General features: G+C 38.3%; 2 protein-coding genes across 7 annotated transcripts in view; one reads left to right on the forward strand and one right to left on the reverse strand.

Moving 5' to 3' along the window:
• Positions 1–4,863: 4,863 nt before the first annotated feature.
• On the forward strand, positions 4,864–15,355 carry RFESD (Rieske Fe-S domain containing). 2 transcript variants are annotated; one of them, XM_028493093.2, is made up of 5 exons: positions 4,864–4,966; positions 7,605–7,626; positions 10,603–10,778; positions 10,890–10,924; positions 13,297–15,355. In XM_028493093.2, the coding sequence occupies exons 3-5, from the start codon at positions 10,604–10,606 to the stop codon at positions 13,558–13,560; spliced, it is 474 nt and encodes a 157-aa protein (XP_028348894.1). In that variant the 5' UTR covers positions 4,864–4,966; positions 7,605–7,626; position 10,603; the 3' UTR covers positions 13,561–15,355. The 2 variants fall into 2 exon arrangements, with proteins under 2 accessions (XP_028348894.1, XP_007119647.1); XM_007119585.3 differs by lacking the exon at positions 7,605–7,626 and having other exon boundaries at positions 4,877–4,966.
• A 294-nt stretch (positions 15,356–15,649) lies between these two features.
• The window catches only part of SPATA9 (spermatogenesis associated 9), an 86,242-nt gene continuing 78,224 nt past the window's right edge, over positions 15,650–23,667 (reverse strand). For 2 of the 5 annotated variants that reach the window (XR_003680988.2, XR_003680985.2), the window contains exon 4: positions 21,214–21,296. Coding sequence is in view for 1 of the 5 variants with exons in the window: in XM_007119584.3 (XP_007119646.2) it covers positions 15,839–16,126; positions 21,201–21,296 (384 nt within the window). In the remaining 4 variants the exon portion in view is untranslated. Of the gene's footprint in view, positions 16,127–21,200; positions 21,297–23,667 lie in introns of those variants that run through there. The other 3 variants (XM_007119584.3, XR_008618079.1, XR_003680987.1) reach the window with 3 other exon arrangements.

Raw genomic sequence — 23,667 nt, forward strand, 5'->3', positions numbered from 1 at the left:
AGGCCACAACAGAGGGAGGCCCGCGTACCACAAATAAAAAAAAAAAAAAAAAAAAAAATGTCAGTGTCATGAATGTTAAGGAGAGACTGAGGAACTGCCCCAGCCAAGGAAGCTAAAGAGATATGACAACTAAAGCCAACTTGATTCTGAACTAGGTGTGAGGATTAGAGAGTGGAAATATGTCAGTGTTAACTTCCTGATTTTGAGGGTTATATTGTTTTTCTATAGAAGAATATCCTTTTTTTGTTGGAGGAAACACACACTAAATCATTAGGGGCTGATGGGGCATCAGATGGACAACATATTCTCAAATGGCTGTTTGGGGGATAGAGTTCCCTGTATTACTTTTCTGTAATTTGTATGTTTCCAAATTACATTAAAAGGATATAAAGGATGACCATGTGAACACTTTACTAGGGTCCCTTAGGACCTTGGAAAGGGCCCACAAATGCGAGGGGACCTGAAGCATAAGTTTCATTAACCTCGCTGCCTCTAACTGCAGCAAATATTATTCTACCCAGTATTGTCTGAAAGGCCAATGTAGCAAAAGACATTTTTCCTATAATATAGTCCTTGCCTTTGTTATACCTGATTTCTGAGGTCTTTGTGGCCTCCCTACCTCTGCTGAGTCCCAGTGTGGTAGAATAAATATGTTCTGAACATGGTTCAAGGTCAAGGAGCAGCAGTCTACACCCTAAGGCCCACATCACCTAAGGCTCTCTGGGCTGTGCCTTTGCTGGGCCCACGCAGCTCTGTGCATATTTGCTAAGCCTGGCTTGGTACTAATGGCCCGTGTTTTGCTTGAGGCTCAGGGCAGACTACCCTGGTGTTCACTGACTACACTCCTTTCTCCACCCCCCACGTATGGCCAGCTTGTGTTTCATTTGCTTCACGCCCAGGACTTGAAGTTCCACCTGGAAGACAGAAATCAGGAGTGAGCAAGAAGCCTTCTAATTTTTTCTTAAAATCTCCAACCTTCACTCCCTTTTTGGTATGCTCAGCTCAGCCCCTTCCTTCTCCTTTCTACAGATCTGTGTGCCTGCAGAGTACAATCTCACCTGTCTTCTCAAGAGGACAGCTCTAAGGCAGAAGGCAGCGGTTTAATTCAGGAGACTGTGAGCAAGTCCATTTGCCTGCACATTTAACCCACTCCAATCTAGATTTTTATTATAAATACAGCTTACACTTTGATCACTTTCTGTATCTCAGGTGGTTCCAAACTCAGGCAGGAAAGAAAGGTGTTATTTATTGGGTCCTCTCAAAGTCCAACACAAATAAAATCACCTTCCAGAGTGATGACAGCAGATAAGAAAAGAAGCAGAGTCATTGAAATACATTGTTGGAAATAGAATTGACAGAACTCAGTGCTGGATTAGATACAGGTGGTTTTAGGGGTGTCCCTAAAACCACCTCGTGTTCAGGGGTTCACTGAAAGGACTCATGGGACTCATGATATAGTTCTTCTCACGCTAAGATTATTACAATTACAATGATGTTGTAAGGATACACAGCTGGATCAAAGGAAAAAGAACACAGGTGGAATATGGAAGGATCCATGTGCAGGCTTCCTTATACATGCTCCCTCTCATGAGGGGTCACACACAGCTAGCTTCCCCTTCCTCCAGCAATGAAAATGCAGAAACATGTATGCAATGTTTCTGCCCAGGGAAGCTCATTAGAGACTCAGCACCTAAGGTTCTTATTGGGGGCTGGTCACATAGGCACCTCTGCCCAGCATATACCAAAGTTCCAATCTCCCAGAAGGAAAGCAGGTTGTGGTTAGCATAAACCATACTGTTTGTACAGTTCAGGCACAGTGAGTCACCCTTATCGCTCAGGGAAATTTTTATATCAGCATAGGAAACGTTTACCAACCGAGTTCCCAGATGCCAGCTAAAGGCCAACCTTGCCAGCAGAGCTTTTTAAGGACAGTAGTCTCAGGTCAGATGTGTTAACTGTTCTGCATAGGAAGAATGAAGAAAAGGGAGATCTCAAGTATGGCATTTAGGTTTCTACCTCAAGCATGTGAATAGACAGTGTTGTCACTTATGGAGATGGAGAAGACAAAGGAAGAACAGGTTTATGGGAGAAATTTAATATTTCAATTTTGAACATATAAAATTGGAGACACCTGTGTATGAGACATCAGGTTAAACTAGGCTGTTGTAATTGTAAACAACCTTAAAATTTCAGTGGCTTAACACCACAAAAGTTTATTTCTCACATTAGCTACATGTCTTTTATGGCTTGATAGAGATTGGTGAGTTGGGGGTGCTGATGGAGCTCCATCATCTAGAAAGTCAACTGTGACAGAAAAAGACACAACTGATGAGGTCTCATATCTGTCCTTCTATGCTTCAGTCTGGGAGTGACAGCCTCAACTGACTATAGGTGGGGCTGGGAAATGTGGGCTAGTAGACAGAATGTTTGATGAACACCACTGTTTCTGTCATAATATCCAGGTGGGAATATTATGTAGGCATCCACACAAATGAATGTTGTTCAGACTTTCATTTTCGAGTTGTAAGCAGATAGGTGGTATATAAAGCCCCCATCACTTTCTCATGATCATAATCCCAATGGCCGAATCCAGGCAATGTTATCACCCTTTTCTGGTTGGAAGGAGTAGGAAATCCAGATTAACTGATACTCTTCAGGACTCCCTTTAGTGAAACTAGCAACATACAAAGGTTTTCACTAGCTCACAAGGTGGACTTTGGCTTAGGACTGAAGGCAGTTTTTGAACCTCTCTGAAGGAAACGTTTGGTCTCAGAAAAGCTTGCCTAGAAACAGCTTGCTGCTAAGAGCAGAGCAGGGGGCTCACAAAGGTGGGAAGGGACATCTGAAACTATTTATAGACAAAGATATTGAGGGGCAAGATCATAGAGGGAAAGCTGTTTTTGGTGACTGGGAACAAAAGTCCTTCCAGGGCTACCACTAGGTGTCACTAGTAGGAAAGGGAAGCCTGAAAGAACAAATGGAAGGAACTGACACAAAAATTGGTTCCAAGGAGAGAAGTAGAAACTGCCCCCAAATGTCCTCAGGTAGAACTTTGTGGAAGTGTTGCTCACACTGGCTGGAACTGTTCTACTGCCAAGAAAAGAAAGAAAGGGGTTGGGGAGAGGGAAGGGGAGAGGGAGGGAGAAAGGGAGAAAGGAAGGAAGGAAGGAAAGGAGGGAGGGAGGAAAGGAAAGAAAAGGAGAATGACAGTAGGAATCATGAATTTTATTCTGAACTGTAATGACTTTCAAATGGACTTTATGGGTTTCTGCTGTTAACTCACATGCCTGTGCCAGCTAGGCTAGGCACATACCTTTGTGTATGTGAGTCTCAGAAGTGGAGAGGGGTAGTTTATTCTGCCTCCCACTACAGCTTTCTAAGCATTTCATATTTTCACGTGGCCAACCACGTTAATACTTTAGGTAGAGATACAGGAAAGTTTTGCATTTCTCTCTCATTCTTCTTGTGTACCTAAGAGTGCTTATCTACTGAGGTCTCCAATTGATTCAAAATCATATTTAAAGGTCAGTGGATCTAAGATGTGTCTTATTTTAATGCCCGAATTATGCCAAAGAAAAAAAGTACTTTTCATTAAAAATGGCAAACTTATTTAGTCCTTCAATGACACAAGCCGAGGATTGCTAACACGCTCTATGTGCCAATAAAATAATTTGGGCCAGCTAACAGATAGTGTAAGTTATAATCCAAACATATTTTTTTATCACTTTGGTAAAGCGATTCAACAAAACTAGATGGTTAATTTGTACTTGGCTCATTGAAACAAATGGTCAAAAAAGGAAATTATCCCATAAAATATTACTGTCACCCTGAAACTATACTGAAATAGCACTGGAGACAAATCCATTATTCTGAGCTTCTCAATCTTTTACATGTTTTGGCTCATAGAAAAAAATGGCATTTGTTTGGCATACTGGGGTAAATGAATAAGGCTCTGGGGCTTCAGCTGCCCCTGGCCCGTTGGGCCTCTCAAGGACCTGAGATCAGTATGTCAGCATATTAAATATAGATTGTGGGTTTCAACCTTAAGGTCACACTGGAATCACTTGGGAGGTTAAAAAAAATATGTCGATTCCCCCTCCTCCCGTGACCCGTGGAGATTTCATTGGTTTGGGAATCACGAGTCCCAGGTGACTAAAGTGTGACCAAAGTTAAGAACCACTGCATTAGGAGATAGCCAAGGAAACTTTAAAAACCTATGAGACTCATCTAGCTTCCAACTTTGAACACAAGTATGAGGTGTGTGGGTTTTGTTTTGTTTTTGTTTTTTTCTCAGAGACGTATAAAGAGAAAAAAACAAAGTTGCAAAGTTCAAAAAATGAAAGTGAAACCCATCTCCCCCAAGTAACCACTCTTAATTTTTTTTAATGCTTATGTATATATCTACATATTTGTATCTCGAGAAATAATTTTTATTTACACCAAAGAAAGCACATTCCAATGTGCTCTTGAGTATGTGGCTACAAAGTAACTCACATGTCTACACTGTATTTTATTTAACCACTTCCCTGTTGATGCCCAGTTGAGCTACTGACACTCTTTCCTTGCAATAAACATCTTTATACATAGATTATATGCATCGTGACGAACTTTGGTAAATATTTTTATAAGCTAAATTCCTATAAGTTTAAAATCTGGATAAACGTGGTGAGCTCAACAAACATTTAAAAATAAACTGATGGCACCTACGTTTGTCAAGCACGATTAAGCCTATCAGTTCGGAAGTCCCGGCGGAGCGCGGGTGGTTGGCGGCCGCTGTCAGGTGGGGTCGTCGTTCAACTGAGCCCCAGATGCCGTCCCGGGGGCGGGGTCACGCGCGCTAGGGTCACGTGGGCAGCTTCGTCCCGCCCCACCCCGCGGAGCTCCACGCGGTGGCCGGAGCCCTGGCTGGCTCACTAGCCTCACGCGGGGGCGCTGCAGCGGAGGTGGAACAGGGGACTTGAGGCAGGTAAGTTCTGTTCTGGCCGCGGGGTTGGGCGGCCGGGCACCGGGCGGGGCTCACGAGGCTCGCTGCTTCCGGCCGGACGGCGGGCCCGGGCTCGGGCTTCCGGCGGCGGCGGCGAGTTGGAGCAGGCGAGGGCGGGTGTTGTGTGGCTTTTGCTCCCGGCTCTTCTGAGCACTGCAGCTCTGCCGGCCTCGGTGCCGCGTTCCTTAACCGTTAACCCCGAGCGCAGGCTTCCGCCCGGGCACTGCGGGATCACCGAGCTTGTTCCCCGTCGAGTCTGGGCCGCACCCTGGACCTGCCGCCTCAGTGGGCCTTTTTAAACAAGCTTTCCTGGCATTTGTGCGCTCTCACGCGTAAAAACTGCTCCAAGGTTTCTGCAGCCCCAGCCGTCCTAGTTATCCGTCTCCTGAAGTCTGCAGGTGGAACGATCAGCCACATCTGGACAGACACACTCGGGCTGTCTCAGAGGTTTTTGAGCGCCGGTCGGTCTGAGAACTGCAGGACGTCTTTACTCAAACGTTAAACACAGCTTGAAGTCCTCGCTCATAAGCTGTCAGAGGTGGCAGGCCTTAGAGATGGCCGCTATCGGGATCGCAGCGTTTCCCACGCTCCGGCCCTACTCTAGACACTTGACTATGGAGAGGCATTTATCCCTCACCACCGCCCTATGTGCAGGGCTTTCTTACAGCTGCGCACCTGCAGCGCAGCGAAATTAGGCGACTTCTCCCAAGTCACAAAGAGCCGGGATTTAAACCCAGGTGAGCGCACCTGGTGCTCAAAGATCTCTAATATCACAGACGACAGTAGCTCCAGGGCGGCTGCGCAACTTGATTAAATTATTAGGGAAGTATTCTGTTTTAAACATTTGTTGATAAGACTCTTGCACATTGGCGTTCCTAAATTTTAAAAAATTCAGGACCATCATCTTCGGATATATATATGGTGTATACACACACATATCTTTACTAAAAGGTTTTGCACCTTCAAGATAGTTTACCCGCAGGCCACCTATTTTTATAAATCCGTGGATGCTACTTAGATAAAATGTTAAGATTTATATATCAGTGTGCACAAAGTTTAGACTCATAATATCTCGGTTTGAATCTTCACTGCTATTTTGTGAGTTTGGGCAAGCTTTTGTTAAAGAAGGTCCTTTACCCTTAGTTTCCTCATCTGGAAGATAGGCATTTTTCTGAGAATTATGTATTCATATATGCAAAGAGTCCAAGCACTTGGCACTCACTGAAGGACAGCTAGTTTTATGTTATTATTCTGCCATCCAAAGCAATATAAAACTAAGGCATTTCTCTTCTCTGAACCTAAAAGCAAGGGTGTCACCCTGGAGCTCCGCATTCTGATAACGTGTAGGCCAAGTCCCCAGACTCAGTAAAAGCAACTTTGTGCTTTTGTGCTTAAGAAAAATAACAAATTCCTTTAATTTCATGTTTCTTTTGTCCCACTGCCTTCTAGAAACTTAAGTTATGCTTTTTAAAAATTCAAGGTGAATAGATTCCCTATTCTGGAAAAGTATCTAAATAGAGACAGAGGATCCATTTAGCTAATTTGTAATTTTATGTGGTGTTAGCACCTTTAGAAACCTAATTTTAGGCACAGGCCAAAAAATATTTCTTGAAGAGAACTGTGGAATAAAATGGCTCAACATTTCAGAAGGTAGTTTTCTTCATCTGGCTCCCATACTGGGTAAGCCGTTTAATTTTTCACTTTCTTTTTATTCTGTTAAGATTCTACTATCTTAGGGACTTCCCTGGTGGTTCAGTGGTTAAGAATCCGCCTGCCAATGTAGGGGACATGGGTTCAAGCCCTGGCCAGGAGCATCCCACATGCTGCGAAGCAACTAAGCCTGTGTGCCACAACTACTGAGCCTGCGCTCTAGAGCCTGCGAGCCACAACTACTGAGCCTGCACATCACAGCTAGTGAAGCCCGTGTGCCTAGAGCCCGTGCTCCACACGAGAAGCCACAGCAATGAGAAGCCCGCGCACCACAACAAAGAGTAGCCCCTGCTCGCCGCAACTAGAGAAAGCCCGTGCGCAGCAACAAAGACGCAACACAGCCATAAATAAATAAATAAATTTATTTAAAAAAAAAAAAAGATTCTACTATCTTAAAGTTGACTCAAAACAGAGGAAATGTGTGGGAGCATATGAATAGTGCATCAAAGTAACAGTAATTAAGGTGAACACACTGACTCGTATTGTTGTATGAATGGACTGTGATATTCACAATATTTAATTAAGAATAATATGGGTGTTAATTATAAATAGTCACCAGATATCATATATAAATAGAACCACCTATGATGCTTAGAGGGAACAATTATTTGAAGGATGAGATAATACTTTCCTAAGCAAAATGCAAAACTAATCATATTTCTCTGAAATCTTTATCGTTTAGCCCCAGCTTTCTCTGCTCATTTCTTATCAGCCCCTGCAAAGTTGCCTACAGTTTTCCTCGGTTGGGGGAACACCCTGCAAAGACTTTATGTTCTAAGAGACTGAAACGAGGAAGGATAATGTTTGGTTCTCATATATTTGGGAGTTGGGTAGAACTTAATTAACTTCTTATGCTACTCCACATCTCATGTGTTTTGTTACTGGCTTGATACTAGTATTTCTTTTCCAGTTTTTGCCTGGAAAAAAAAAAGGTAAGAGAACTATTCATTTATTTCCTCCTGTAGTGGCAAGTCTTGAAATAAGCTGTACAAAACTTTCAAATAGTCCATTCATGATCTATGTACAGGCACATTCTCTGAGGATAGAAAGTACCATTTTATCCCTTTTCTTGGATTTTGGATCATTTGCTACATAAATATAAAGTAGGATACAAATATTGAAAAGAAGTAATTTTAAATATAAGACTAAATGTAATATATTGACATTTAAGAAAATTTGTGTTTATTATCCCCTTGCTTTTCTCTGTAAGTTTTCCCTATATACATTTATCCATGAATAATATATTTAGTTTTGCCCCTTTTTCCATTTGATAAAAATGGAAGCATACTCTGAATTCTTAAAATTTTTTTCATTGAAAGTTACATTTTTGAAATTAATCCAACTTGATGTAGCCATACATTTTTCACTGCTAAACAGCATTGCATTGAATGAGTATAAAAATTATCCATTCTACTGTTGATGGATTTTGAGTTGTTTCCTGTCTTTTGCTGTTATAACCATTCTTGTGCATGTCTCCTGGTGTACCTGTGCACACTTCTCTGAAATATACCTGAAGTGGGATTACTGGGTCATGAGTATGTTCAGCTTTACTAGGTAATGCCAGACTGTCGTAACTCTAATTTATGTCATCACTATATCAGTTGCTCCATATCCTCACCAATACTTGTTATATTTTTTTGCCAGTCTGTTGGATAGAAAATAGTATCCTATTTTGACTTTGCTTTACATTTCTTTTGCATTTTCCTACTAATGAGGTTGAGCATCTTTACATGTGATTACTAGCCATTCAAATTTCCTCATCTGTGAAATATTTTTTCATGTCTTTTGCCTATTTTTGTAATGGCTATTTGGCATTTTCTTACTTGTTTATAGGAGTTCTTCATATATTCTGAATCTTAGTCCTTTGTCAGTTATATGTGTTTCATAGTCCATAGTTTTCTTTTTCTTTAGCCAGTTTCCCCCTCTCCTCTTTTCAGTTCATCTGTCTGTTCCCATTTTTCTTATCATTGTTGCCCCTCTGTCTGTTCTGTCACAAAATGTGATAAAGGCTGCACATCCAACAGTGTGGAGTAAATGCGACCACCTGAGTTATCTGTGTACTTTGGGTACCTGCCAAAATCAAGTAAAACCAGATAACCATTTAGAGATGTTGTAATCCAGCCTCTGGTCAGCCATGGCTAACCCAGAAAATCTAAATGTTGGATGTACTTCAAGAATTGTATTAGACCTTATTCCCTATTGATACTCCCACTCCAAGTGATTCTGTTGAATTCTGTAATTTGAAAACTCCCAAATTTATATCTTTAGTGATTCTCAATGCTAGTCTCATATATCTGACTTTGGACTTGATATCTCCCTGGATGTCTTTTAAGTACCTCAAACTCACTATGTGCAAAATGTAACTAGTTCCTGATTTTTCCATTCCTGCAAAATATCATTTTCCTTTCTCAGTCTTCCCAGTCACAATCACAAACCATGTAGTTGCTCAGACCTAAAACCTGGGAGCTCTCTTTTATTTCTCTTCTGTTGCTCCTTCACTCTAGTTCATGAGCCCAGCCTCTTATGCCTCACTCAATTTTCTTACTGGGGAGAGGAAGGAGCTTTGAATTCAATGTGTAAAGGAAAGCATTACACAAATCAGGTTTAGGAAATAACAGAGATGTCAAATTTGTACACTGAACTTTGCATTGTTAACCCTTGCTCCAATTATTAGGAGATAAAGGAAAAAGCACAACCCTTTGAGTGGCCTCAATTTTTGTCTTGTGATTTTTATTGCATTACATGCAAAGATTCAAAATATACTCTTGCCTAGGGGAGAAAGCTCTTTGTCAATCCTAAGATACATGGTTCTTTACACTTTTTGAAAGTTATGGACCACCACAATCTCTCTCCTGAGATAGGGAGAAAAAGAAGGAATGTTTCCAGAAACTTTGGGATAGCAACCCTAATGAAAAGAGGATAGGAATAATAGGACAGATTTAGAATTAGAAGTGGAGAAAGAACAAATACAGGAATTCTTGGCAAAACAGGATGTATAGTTTTATTCAGAAACTATCACAGGAAAAAAACAAATACCCTCATATGGAAGGCCCTTGGGAAAATCCTCTACACAGGGCCTTAAATGCCTGACAATGATATATCTTGATGTTTCTTTCTTATAGAATTAACAGACTATGGCTATGTTCTTAAAGTACACAGAAGTCTCTTTGAAAGGGTTGCTTTCAAAGAAATAGGCTGAATATCTGTGCTAAGAAAAAAATATATTTAGAATACCTACAAATTCTCTAAAATTTATATACTTCTATAAATTAATTGAGGAGAAAGTCATCTTTCTGAATGCCCAAATAAGACAAAAGAAAGTAATGACATTTTCTGTGTGAGTTAAGAAAATGGAAGACATCCATTCACACTTAACCCCTTCCACTAGAACACAGTTACCTGGTGGATCTATAAGAGCTGGCTGCCCACTCCAGGCAAAACCAAGTGAGCCACATCAACCAAGGGGTCCAAGACTATTCAGACTATTGAAAAATCCTACCTTCAGCAGAAGCTGAAAACAACATGGATAATATGCAAATGTTGTTTACCACTGAATTTGAGAGGGAATAAAAGGATAGTGATACTTTAGTGTCTGTACCTTAAATATCTGTTCTGAAGTATCTATCTAATGCAATGAAGTGAATCAAGTACTAGTCCAGCCTCAAAGTAGGCAGTCCTCCCTAATTTTGGCAAGTTTTAAGAGCTCTAGCTGACAATCATGACTAACTATAATCCAGTATTTATTTTTTATTTTATATAGCTACAAAAAAGTACCTCCATCAGTCTCAGAGAAATAAGTCTTCTCTTATATGATTATCTCTGTGAGTCAAGTGTAGTGGAACTAGAGAAGACCACGTGTAATATTTTTTCTTTCTTTTTTTGTTTGTGGTTTGTTGTTGTTCAACTAGCATGGATCCTGATGGCTCTGAGCAAGATCCTGAAACGAAGAAATATTCTTCTGTCTGTGTTGGCAGAGAAGAAGATATTAAAAAATCTGAAAGAATGACAGCTGTTGTCCATGATAGAGAAGTGGTCATTTTCTACCACAGAGGAGAATATCATGCTATGGATATTCGCTGTTACCGTAAGATTTCATTTTTCATTTGTAAACCTTGTATTTGTTTACTATCCGTGAAACTTCAAAATTTCATTTTTTTTTTTTAGTGACTAGATGTAATATTCAATTCCTTTGCAGACTCAGGAGGACCTTTACATTTAGGAGAAATAGAGGTATGTAAAATGAAATCTATTCTCAACAAACTCAGATGTTTCCTATTTATATTCTTACTATATTTACAGTCTGTATTCAAAAATAATTTATATTTGGGTTTGAACTATATTTTAATGCTTTGAGTACAATTACCAATATTCTAGGAATTCACAACAGTACAATGTAAAGAAAACCATTTTACAGGTAAATATGAAAAATATGCCTGTCTTCTGACCTAGCAAATATACTCTGAGAGATCTACCCTGCATATTATTGCACAAATGTTTAAGTATATATACACTTACCTATATATATATACTAAAGTATATATATATATACACTAAAGTATATATATATTTACTAAAGTATATATACACACACACACACACACACACATATAGGAGAGGTTCAGTGTAGCGAAAAGTTGAAGGAAATCTAAATGTTTTTACAATAGGAAACAGTTTAAATTATGAATAGCCATGCTATGGAATAGTATACAACCATTGAATTAATGAGGCATGGGTTGTCAACAATATATTTTTTGAGTGAAAAAAGCAAGTCATAGAAAAATAGGTCTAATGAGATCCCTTTTTTTTTTTCGGTACGCGGGCCTCTCACTGTTGTGGCCTCTCCCATTCCCATTTTTTAAAAATAAAAAATAACATTCACTTTTTACTTTATACCCTTCTACATAGTTTGAATTTTTCCAATGTGTATATATTACTTTTATGATTTAATAAAGATATAAAAATATATATTTTAAGAAAGAAGTAACACTGTGAAGGCTTAACTGAGGAAGGAATGGGGGCACTGTCTTACTTCCTTGCATTCTCAAACCAGCTGCCTAATTTCTTGTTTTCTACTTCATGAAACTTCTCTCTCTCCCCTTCTCCCTCTCCCCTCACTATCTCTATCTCTCTGACTGGTACAAAGTACATGCTTAAATTTAGTGTTCCACTCTCTCTACACTTCATATCTACCTAATTCCACACCTGTCCTCATGTTAAAACATGTGTGTTTAAATTATGAATGAATTTATGAATTATGAAACTGTTTGCTGACGGTTCTGGCAGGGGAGGGTGGTACAAAACAGCATTTCTGCACTTCTGGCGTAGAGATAAAATGTAAGCATCTGGGGGCTTCCCTGGTGGCGCAGTGGTTGAGAATCTGCCTGCTAATGCAGGGGACACGAGTTCGAGCCCTGGTCTGGGAGGATCCCACATGCCGTGGAGCAACTGGGCCCGTGAGCCACAACTACTGAGCCTGCGCGTCTGGAGCCTGTGCTCCGCAACAAGAGAGGCCACGATAGTGAGAGGCCCACGCACCGCGATGAAGAGTGGCCCCCGCTTGCCACAACTAGAGAAAGCCCTCGCACAGAAACGAAGACCCAACACAGCAAAAATAAATTAATAAATTAATAAACTCCTACCCCCAACATCTTCTTTAAAAAAAAAAAAAAGTAAGCATCTGGATGATAGTGTGGAAGAATTTCCCTCAATTTCAGACCATAATGAGAGCTGCAAGACCTTGCTACTCAAAGTGTGGTCCATAGACCAGCAACACTGGTGACATCTGGGAGTGTCTTAAAAATGCAGAATAGGGCTTCCCTGGTGGCGCAGTGGTTGCGCGTCCGCCTGCCGATGCAGGGGAACCGGGTTCGCGCCCCGGTCTGGGAGGATCCCATATGCCGCGGAGCGGCTGGGCCCGTGAGCCATGGCCGCTGAGCCTGCACGTCCGGAGCCTGTGCTCCGCAACAGGAGAGGCCACAACAGAGGAAGGCCCGCATACCACCAAAAAAAAAAAAAAAAAAAATGCAGCATATCGTGCCCTGCTCTTGGACTACGGAATTTAAACAAGAGCTGCCTTTAAACAAGATCCAGGTGATTCCCATGCTTTTTAAAATTTTAGAAGCACTGCTTTAAGACAGTTAAAAGTTGGGAATTAACTACTTTGGATCATAAATTGCTCTTCATTTAACATATGCACTTATGCCTTTAGTAACCTCTCTTGAAATTATATCTGAAGCTTACCATTCTTCCACCAGCTAGTGAAAATTCGTTTAGAAGCACTTGAAGCCCTTGCCCCATTTCTGTCAAGAAAGTGACATTAATATCTAACAGATAACAACACACTGCAGTCACATGGTGTAGTTGCCTGAGCTAGTTATCTTCTGATAGAGCTCTAACAAACTGGGTTTCTTATCAACTGCAAAAGGAACTTGATGACTGCTAAGATTAGATTCTGCCTTATGCTGAATAATTTGTAAATGGCAGGGAAAAAGAGAAGCCTGTTTTTTAACCTGGTTCTTCTGCAGTAGATTCTGTTCTGAGCCTGATGTTTATTGTCAACATTGGAAATGTCAAATTATAAAATCAATTCTTTCTTTCCCCAGGAATTTGATGGACGACCATGTATAGTTTGCCCCTGGCATAAATACAAAATTACTTTGGCCACAGGAGAAGGACTGTATCAGTCTATAAACCCTAAAGATCCATCAGCAAAACCCAAGTGGTGCTCCAAAGGAATAAAGCAAAGGATTCACCCAGTGACAGTGGACAATGGGAATATTTATGTGACTCTTTCTAATGAGCCTTTTAAGTGTGACTCTGATTTTTATGCCACCGGAATCTTCAAAGTAATTCAGAGTTCTTCCTGATAAAATTTTATGGCAATGAAAAATGTTGTGTATGTTTTGAAAGTATTTTTAGAATAACCTTTGCTTCAATACCAAAGATGATTAACTTTTTCCAAAATAGGCACATTTATTATCTTTAATAATCATATAGATGAAAGGTTCAAAGCACATGTACTTAGTGTGATGTAAGGATCATCATCAGGATCTATAGAATACATTTCAGCCAGTCCTCTGGATTGATTGGAACCTGAAGGTTATAGGTTTAGAATATGCATTTTAAGAAGGATGAAAATAATTTAGAATAACCAAAGTGAAGAAAGGTTAAAAAAATTAGATCTACTAAGAAAAATTTAGGGGGAAAATCCCTACTTGATATAGCAGACTTTATCATGGAAAAATTTTAATGTATACAAAGTAAACAGAATAATAAACCTCCACCACCCATCTTCAACAATTACCAGCATTCTTCCATTCTTGTTTCATTGATGCATGTATTCACCACCTCCCCTACTGATCGTTATAATTTTTTTTAGGTAAAATTTAAACACACTGAAATGCTTAAATCTTAACTGTTCAGTTTTTCCAAATATATAGCAGACCATTTACACTTTAAAAATACCTCCCAAAATGGGATCAGTTTACATGCTGAATTTAAAAACAAGAAACTTAATTTGCCTGACATCAAAACCAAGTAAACTTTGGCTCCGTTTCTCTCCAGTCAAGGCAGACAGTTTCAAAGTAAGGAAGATACAGCTGCTCCCCAGCCATAAGAGATGTGAAAGTTTCAGTGAGCCAAAGTACTTAGAATGCCTATATGAAATTTTCAAATAAAGTTTTTTTAGATTTTATTTTTATAGAATTTTGTGCATGTATGTACAACTAAGTGTTTCAAGTAAATGTTATAGAGAGAAGAGATGTAGGGTGTTGTTTCTCAGAGTCTTCTGAGTTCATAGGCAGGGTTGGTATTAAGTTGGTTCACCCTGCTTTTTCTATGCCAGTTATTTATGGCCAACGCTGTTCTGGTTGCGTCGTGCCAACACTGTACTATAAAACCCTGGGTACTGATCATCTAAAACTCAGCAGCACATAGTAGAATATAAGAGTAGGTGGGACCAGAAGGAACTAGGATGAACAGATTATTAATTCGGAGTGAGAAAAGCTGTTTGTCAAAATTGGAACTTAGTTTCAAACCACAGTAATCTTCTTAGTGACACAGGACTGAATTAAGGCTTAATATTCTAAGGGGCCCATCTGGATCCTTTCCCTTGGTTATTGTTAAAATAAGTGAATAAAGTATGTATCATTAAGGATGTGCTTACAGAGCCCTTTGCTACATATTATTAAATTTTTTTTTCTGATGTATTGCTACATGCTACCCATATTCCAACACTTGCTATTCATTAGTCTACTAATGAGCCAGGGCTGGGCTTTTTATAAATACTATTTTTGGCAGCAGCTACTCATCAGGTACAGGAAATGTACCATCTCTGGGATGGGTACATCCCAGCCTATTATATCAGGTGCTAATCCTCCAGTGACTTAACATGTGTCCAGAATTTAAGACGCATGGAGGAAACCAAAGTACTTCCTGCAGGCAAAAGCATGACCCTGGTTTGCAGGGCCAATCACAGAAGCATTTTTTCTCAGGATCCAGTGGCAACAATGAGTAATATGGACTTGGCTTCTGGTTCTTAATTTGTTCCTCTAGATGTGGAAATTAAAAATGTCATGTCATGTCCTGCTCTCATATACAGACCTCATCAGATTTGTAAACAATATTTTGTTTTATAAATTTACATCTATGAATTACAGGTTCTTCATAACTTTACAGATGAGTTTTAAAATAACTGATAATAGGCAGACTGAAACTATACAGCCTGTAGATAGAAAATATATATATATATCCTTTTATTATCTCTGAAAAAGATATGTAGCATTTTAACAGGGAGGGTTTTTTCCCCTCCCAGATAAGTAATTGGAGAGATACTCTAAATGAGTCTTTAATAAAAACATAAATGTATTATAAACATGCCCATATTATAAAGCATAGCATAGAGTCTAACCCACCAATTTTCTGGTTCATTAAAAAATATCCGTAGTCATATATACTCATCGATTCATTTTATTTTCTCTACCATATAAATACTTGAGAATGACATTTTAGCAGTAGTCCCCCCGACCGTTTTTTTTTTCAAAGCAGAGCAGTCAGAATATGAAAACTAGTTTCCTAATTTTGTCAGATGAAATGTCATTAGATAACTCTTAAGCTCTGTTCAGTGATATTTAAGTTCAGATTTGCTCATTCATTCATTTCAGTTGATTGGTCAAACACAGAATGTAAAACCTGGATCTTATTACTCAACTTATTAGCCGGAAGTTTGGGGCGATCTGAAATATTCTCCAGCTTCTCTGGTAATGACCTGTAAGGTTTTGCTTTGATTTCACCTTCAGGAAACAGAGGCTCAGAAAGCACAGGCTCAGAAAAGGCTTTTCTAAGATTTTCACTCTCCTCTCTGTTTTGCCTTATGGATTCTTCTTCTTGGAAAATTTTCATTACCTTCTCCAGCACAGCATTAACACAGACTGTCTAATAATAATAAAAAATTTTAAGTAAGGTTTCTTTTTAAGCTACTAAACTTACAGATAAAAATCCAATAAAACATTTAACATAAAGTCATTAATCTGTATATTCTAGGAAAGAAGCACTTTTGGGACTTCCCTGGTGGCCCAGAGGTTAAGACTCTGTGCTCCCAATGCAGGGGACACAGGTTCCATCCCTGGTCAAGGAAGTAGATCCCGCGTGCTGCAACTAAAGATCCCACATGCTGCAATGAAGGCCTGCATGCTGCAACTAAAACCTGGTGCACCCAAATAAATAAATAAATAAATATTTAAAAAAAAAATCTAAGCACTTTCTTCCAGGTCCCCCTGGCACATGATAAACATGAGGAGATTGATTCCTTATTATAAATATACCATAATCTAGAAAGAAAATTAAAACATAGTATGCTTTAATAAAGACATGCTTTATATTTTCCCCAATTCATCAGATGTTTTACATCTTTATTCTCTGATTTAATTAAATGAAACATTTCTGAAACATTTTCTGAGAGATGGAATTTGTCCTCAAACATGTTAATATCTCAAAGTAGGTTTTTTGTTTTTACTTTTTTCCCCCTAGACTTTGCTTATACCAATTGTATGCAATTGGAAGGGCATAAACATTTTGGTAAGAATTTAATAAGTTAATGGATCAGTGATTTATAAGCAAACTTGTGATCCACTTTCTCTCAAAAAATGCCATTCAGTACTTAGTGTGTCAAACAAAGCACACAGAGAAAAATAACTTAAAAATTGAGAATCATTAAGAGCTGTATCTGTTAAACCTGTAAGTTTGCTGATGAAGATGATGATGCCAAGTATTTAAGGCAAGCAACAAGAATAATAAAATCTATAAAATATGAAAACACCTAAACTAGCTTATTTTACCAAAGAGATGCCTCCCAGGTGACATCATAGGCTATAAATGCTTAGAAGGTTTTTCTGAAGAGGGTAACAGAGAAAGGATTCAGGGCCTTGGCTTGAACAGCCTCCTTTCTCCTGACCTCCTGCCTCCTCTTTTCTTGCCTGTCTCCCACTATAGAATGGGCAGACACCAGATGCTTTCCTTCACTTCCCTGTGCTACTGTATGGCAATGTGACCCTGTTCTGGCCAACTAAAAAAAAAATGTCTGCTGTGGAGGAAGATAGGATTTTTGGAAGAGTTTTTCCTCCTTTTATATAAAAAAGACTCTGTCTTTTGCCTCTACTATCTCCTCCCTCTTGCTTTGGACACTGATATGGATGTAAGGCCTGAGCATGAGGCAACAAACCTAAGGACCAAAAACAACAAACAGGATAGCCAAAGAGAAAGATGGAAGGGCCCTGGGTTCATGATGACATTGTAGAGCCACTGTACAAACCCGGGAACTGCCTAACTTGAGACTTCTAATTAAGAGAGATATTTAAACGTCTGTATTGCTTAAGGTATTCTCAGGTATTTTTTGTTACTTGTATCTGAGTATACCCAAATCTAGAGCTATAAACCTGAGGTCCATCACTTCCAGATGCAAACAGCTTTAGCCATTTATCACAAATATGATCATTTTCTACGTATGCCATGCTGTGAAAAAAGGTTGAGAAGCCCTATCCTATTTGATACATTTCTTCTTCCCTCACTTACAACATTTTATCTGTGCCCATTCTAACCAATTCTGTCCAAGTGTCAGAAAATGAAGGGTCTTGATCAAGGTCAGCATCTCTCTATCTTTGCTTTTAACCTATACTCTACCATTTTGTCTATCAATTATTCCCTGCTTCTTCAACCTCTCATTCTTGACTAGCTCCTCCCCTGCAACCTGTAACATGCTGAAGTACCTTCTATCCTAAAATTTAAAAATCAAAAATCACTCTGGCTCTGTGTCCCTCTTGACTGCTACACACACTCTTTTCTTCATCAAACCAGGGCCGACATTCATGATTTCCATTTTATCATCTCCTCTTCACTCTTCCTGCTTATTTCTGTCTTCCTTATCCCATCACACCACTGAAATAGTTCTCAAGATGGTTAATTCCAACATCTTTACTACTAGATCTAATGGACACTTTTCAGATCTTCATTTTACTTGACTTTTTCTGCTTGTATGTGACACTTAACCACTCACAACTTCCTAAGTCTCTATTTCCTTGCCAGTGTTTCTCCTGATTCACTTCCTACTTTTCTAATCATTGGTCCTTTGTCTCCTTCATGGATTTCTTCTTAGCTCACCTTAAATGTAAGCTGTTCTTCACATTTCTGTTGACTTTCTACTCTTTTCACTTGGCATGGTTCCATTCATGGGGCATTAACTTCTGACATATATGTTATTTGCCTTTGAAACCGTAATTCTAGCCCTGACCTTTCCTACGTCTTGGATGCATGTATGACCAATTATCAGAGGTCACCAAAAAATGGTTTCTATTACCTACTTAGAAAGTTTATAGCATGACAAATCATGTAGGATGATCTCAAAAGCCTTTGAAAAATTAGAGAAATTTTGATTTTTAATCTAGTTTGTTTTAGTTTCACCATAGCTATTTCATCCCACCCATTTTCTGCAGTGTATTTGCATCAATTCTGTATGAGATTCACATTTAAGATACTGAGCATTTCTCAAAAATTTAAAAGACTTGCAACATTTTTTATTTGATAAATTCAGAGTTTTTGAAACAGTAAATATGTTTAAAAAGTTCTTTTACTTTGTTTTTTTTCAAGGATGTCTTGGCTATTCTTTACCATTTGCATTTCCCTATAAATTTTAGAATAAACTAGTCAATGTACACATATACACCGCTCAGATTTTAATTGGGACTGCACTGAATCTATGGATTATGGGGAAAATTTAATCTTTATTATTGTGTGTTTCAATATGATCAAAAATATTAACAAGTATGTAAAAGACCTCTAACAAAAAAAGCCATAAAAATTATTAAGAGAAATTAAAGAAGATCTAAATAAATAGAGGAATATACCATGTTCATAGATTGGAAAGAGAAATTCTACCAGTTATCAAGACTTATTGTAAAGCTCCTGTAAATAATACAGTGTTGAATTGGTGCAAGAAGACAAACAAATCAACTGACTAGAACAGAGAGAATATAAACAGACCTACATATCTAAGGACAATTGATTTATTAAAAAAGAGGTGTTTTGGGGCAATAGGAAAAGGGTTTTTTATCCCCAATAAATTGAGTTGGATCAACTGGATACCAATGGAGGAAAAATTTTACCCTTACCTCATACCAATTTCAGATGTAATCTAAAAGTGAAAGGCAAAATAACAAAGCTCCTAGGATATATCAGAGGGAGTAGTTTCAGGACCTAGGATGTACGTCAAGATTCCCTAATTAAGACATAAAAAGCACTTAACATAAAGATTAACAAATTGGACTACATTAAAATTAAGAACTTGTTTTAAAAGACACTGCTGAAAGTGAAAGGCTAGTCACAAAATAAATCTGCCCATATTCAACCAAAAAAGGGCTTGTTCTAGTAATATAGTTAAAAGTACAATTTGATAATAAAACGATGGACAACTCCAAGTAGGAAAATGAGAAGAGACTAACAGAAATTAACAAAAGAGGATATCCAAATGTCCAATTAATGTATAAAATTATTCAATCTCATTAATAATCAAGAAAAATGCTAATTAAAACCACAATATGATAGTACTACATACCTACAAGAACGGCTATTCTGGAAAAGATTGACAATACCAAGTGTCAGTGATGATACAGAGCAACTAGGATTAATAATCTGTCAGGATGAATTGTTAAAACCATTTTGGAAAACTTTGGCAATATCTACTAGAGATGAACATATGCAAATTCTATAGTCCAGCAATTTCACCAAAACATATGTACAAGAATATTCATAGCAACCTTCTTCACAATAGCCAAAGTTGTAAATAATCTAAATATTCAAAAATAGAATGGATAAATAGCTATATATTCAATCAATGGAATACTACACAGCAATGGCAATCAACAAACTACTGTTACAGGCAACAAATCTCACAATGATAATGTTAAGCAAAACAAGACAAATACAAAAGAACATATAGTATATGATTTCATTTATATACAACTCAAAACTGACTATGGTATTAGAAGTCAAAATAGTGGTTGCCTTTACAGAAGAGGTTAGTGGAGCTTCCCTTGTGGTGCAGTGGTTGAAAATCTGCCTGCCAATGCAGGGGACACGGGTTTGAGCCCTGGTCCAGGAAGATCCCACATGCCATGGAGCAATTAAGCCCATGTGCCACAACTACTGAGCCTGCGCTCTAGAGCCTGTAAGCCACAACTACTGAGCCTGCATGCTGCAACTACTGAAGCCTGCGTGCCTAGAGCCCGTGCTCTGCAACAAGAGAAGCCACCACAATGAGAAGCCTGCACACACAACGAAGAGTAGCCCCTGCTCATTGCAACTAGAGAAAGGCTGCACAAAGCAACAAAGACCCAACACAGCCAAAAATAAATAAATAAAATTAATTAATTTTTTTTAAAAAAGAGGTTAGTGATTGTGAGGGGGGCAAGAAACAGTCTTCTAACATGATGGTATAATGTTTTGTTTCTCGACCTGTGTGATACATAGATTAATAAATTTTCTGATAATTCATCAAGGTGTGTACTTTTCTCTTTGTATGTTGTACATTTTTTAAAAATTAAAGATAAGCATAAATGGCAGTGGATTAAAAGAAAATAACCCTTATAATTTATAAAATTCTTTATATTTTTGTCATGCTTTTTAATGAACACTTTTGGAATTCAAAAGACAGAATACTGAACTTTAACCAACCATGGCACAATGGCTGAAACAAAACAACTGTAGCTAAATGAAAGCAAAACCAAAATGTTTTGAGCAAATAGTAATAAGTTTTATAAAAATAAAATAATTTTAGTTATCTAAGCAACTTAGTTTTTGGTGGATTGACTTGGCTCCTTAGAAATGTAATTTTTTAATGTAAAATTATTCTGTGTAACAAGAGAATTTAAATACCTTGGTTTATGAATGGACTATACAGTATATCTTTACATAAAATAAGTATATTTATTTCTACATTCTAATAATTTTCTTAACTTACCAAATAAATGAGTGCTGCATATGAAACATACATTATGCTAGTTAAAGCAGTCTTTGCTGGGAAAGAAATGATTTCAAACAAAGATCCCCTTCTGACCTGAAAAAACGGAAGAGTTTTCTTATTAAAATAAAAGATTTTCAACGTTACAATGTTAAATTTTACAATATTATTGTAAAATGAGAATTCAAATATTTATAAAGTCACCTACTTTAGATCTCAGTTTTCTCACATCCTGAAAATATATTGTTCTTCTCCTTTACACAATGATACTTTCTTTTGCTAATTTAAATCTATGACAAATCTATAAAAAATCTTGCATTTCCAAAATCTGAATTACTTTAACTTTCTTACATTTACCAAGTGTGCTCACTAGGGGGTGCCGCTGTGCCTGTTAGAAAAACAGTCTTTGTCCAAATTAATGTAGTCATCCTTTATTAAATTCTTCACCTCTTCAATTAAGCAAACAGCAATCAAAATACCGAGCATTTCCTGGAGATTAATGACCTGCTTGGAAATGTTAATCATGAGAATGGTGAAGGCCAGACATTAACCTTAGATGATCATTAAGCTTCAGGAAATACTCTGCTCATATTCAGCATGCTTTTTGAAATGTAGACGTTTACACCAATAAATAATTTGTCTCTCAGATGTTTCTACCTTCTAGAAGGTGTCCCTGTCTCAACATAACAGTATAATATATTCAGTTTAAGGGACTAGTATAATATATTCAGATTAAGGGACCTATACTCTCTTATAGGCTACCTCTGTTGCCTTGAGCTATAAGGATATGAGATGATGACATCAGGAAAAACATTCCCTTCCCATTCAGCAGTGAAGTGGCAGTTAGCCATGCTCCTCTGAAGTAAGAGCCAAGCACTCAGAGGCTTCAATAACTCCCAAAAGGAACAGGCTGTATCCTAAAATCATGTAAATGCATAGTAAAAATGCACACAAATTAGAAAGAAGAGTATGTATGTGTTCATTAAAAAGTTATTTATAACACTGAAAAACTGAAACAATGATAGCAGAATGGCTCGGTAAATTATGCTATATCCACCCAATGGTATATTGCAGCCTTTTAAAAGGTGCTTCTGAAGAACATGTGATAATATTTTATTGAACAGACATTTATATGGCACTGTGTACCAGCTCCTGTTCGAAGTGCTTGTTGTTGTACTATACTGTTTTTGCTTACTGCTGTCACTACTGATGAAGAACAAAACTGCCCATCACAATTTTCTTCTTCTCTCAAGTGATTTATGGAATGCCGAAGCCAAGAATACTATCTAGCCTAGTAGCTAAGAGATGGTGGGGTAAGGAGGGAGGGGCAAGGGGAGTTTCCCTTTTTATTCCCTACCTTTCAGGCCATACCAACTCCTACACATAGGTATAGGTGGGGGCAGTTTTAGCCCACTCTCTCCATAAGTCAGTCTGGAAAATTTCCCAGAAGTTCCTGGCTTTTGGAAAGAGTTTCCATGAAATGAAGCAGCTGCTGCTCTTTCCCTCTTGCTGAAAGAATCAAAATGATAGCATGACATTGAATCCCACTATTGGGCTATAAGGAGACAAACATATAAGTAGGGAGCAGAGGTTAGGAGGAAATCAGATATACTCCAACAGAATGCCTCCTAATAGAGTAAATGATTCATGAGTTTGTGAATATATGAATGTTTAAGTGGACGGTCCATAGTCAATAATTGGTAAGCCATATACAATAAAAATAAAAGTGGTATATGCATGCAGGGAAAATTACTCTCTGTTTCTGTTTCTGTTTCTGTTTCACTGCATCTTTCTTTTTCAGATTTTTGTCCTTCACCTAAAAGTAATTAAAATTGATTAGTTTAAAAATAAGTATGTATTTTATATATGTTATGCTTCTCAATGATTAATCTGTATGTTGCCTAAGGGTCACTTTTTCACCATTTTAATGCTTTTAATAAATACTTGCTATTCCTGTAATAAATTAGCCCTGTAGAAAATACATTTCCTCCAAAATTTATGTGGCTACTGGCTAAGTAGCCATTTTTCCATTTTATGACTCACTTGCAATACATGTTTTTCATATTATAAACCACACTGTTTCATTTTGGTTTGCTATGAGAAGGAACAGTGTATGGTAAAAACTGAGATAAACAGGAGAAATTTGGAAAATGGAAGGCTTTGTCTAGATTGTTTTGGCCTATTTCAAAAATGTTTACCTTAACCTCATTATTACATGAATTTTATTTGCATTTTAAGTTAAAAGTATCTTGTTATCGGGGCTTCCCTGGTGGCGCAGTGGTTGCGCGTCCGCCTGCCGATGCAGGGGAACTGGGTTCGCGCCCCGGTCTGGGAGGATCCCACATGCCGCGGAGCGGCTGGGCCTGTGAGCCATGGCCGCTGGGCCTGCGCGTCCGGAGCCTGTGCTCTGCAACGGGAGAGGCCGCAACAGAGGGAGGCCCGCATACCACAAAAAAAAAAAAAAAAA

The sequence above is a fragment of the Physeter macrocephalus genome, chromosome 8 (genome assembly GCF_002837175.3).
Source record: "Physeter macrocephalus isolate SW-GA chromosome 8, ASM283717v5, whole genome shotgun sequence".
NCBI classification, from domain to species: Eukaryota; Metazoa; Chordata; class Mammalia; order Artiodactyla; family Physeteridae; genus Physeter; species Physeter macrocephalus.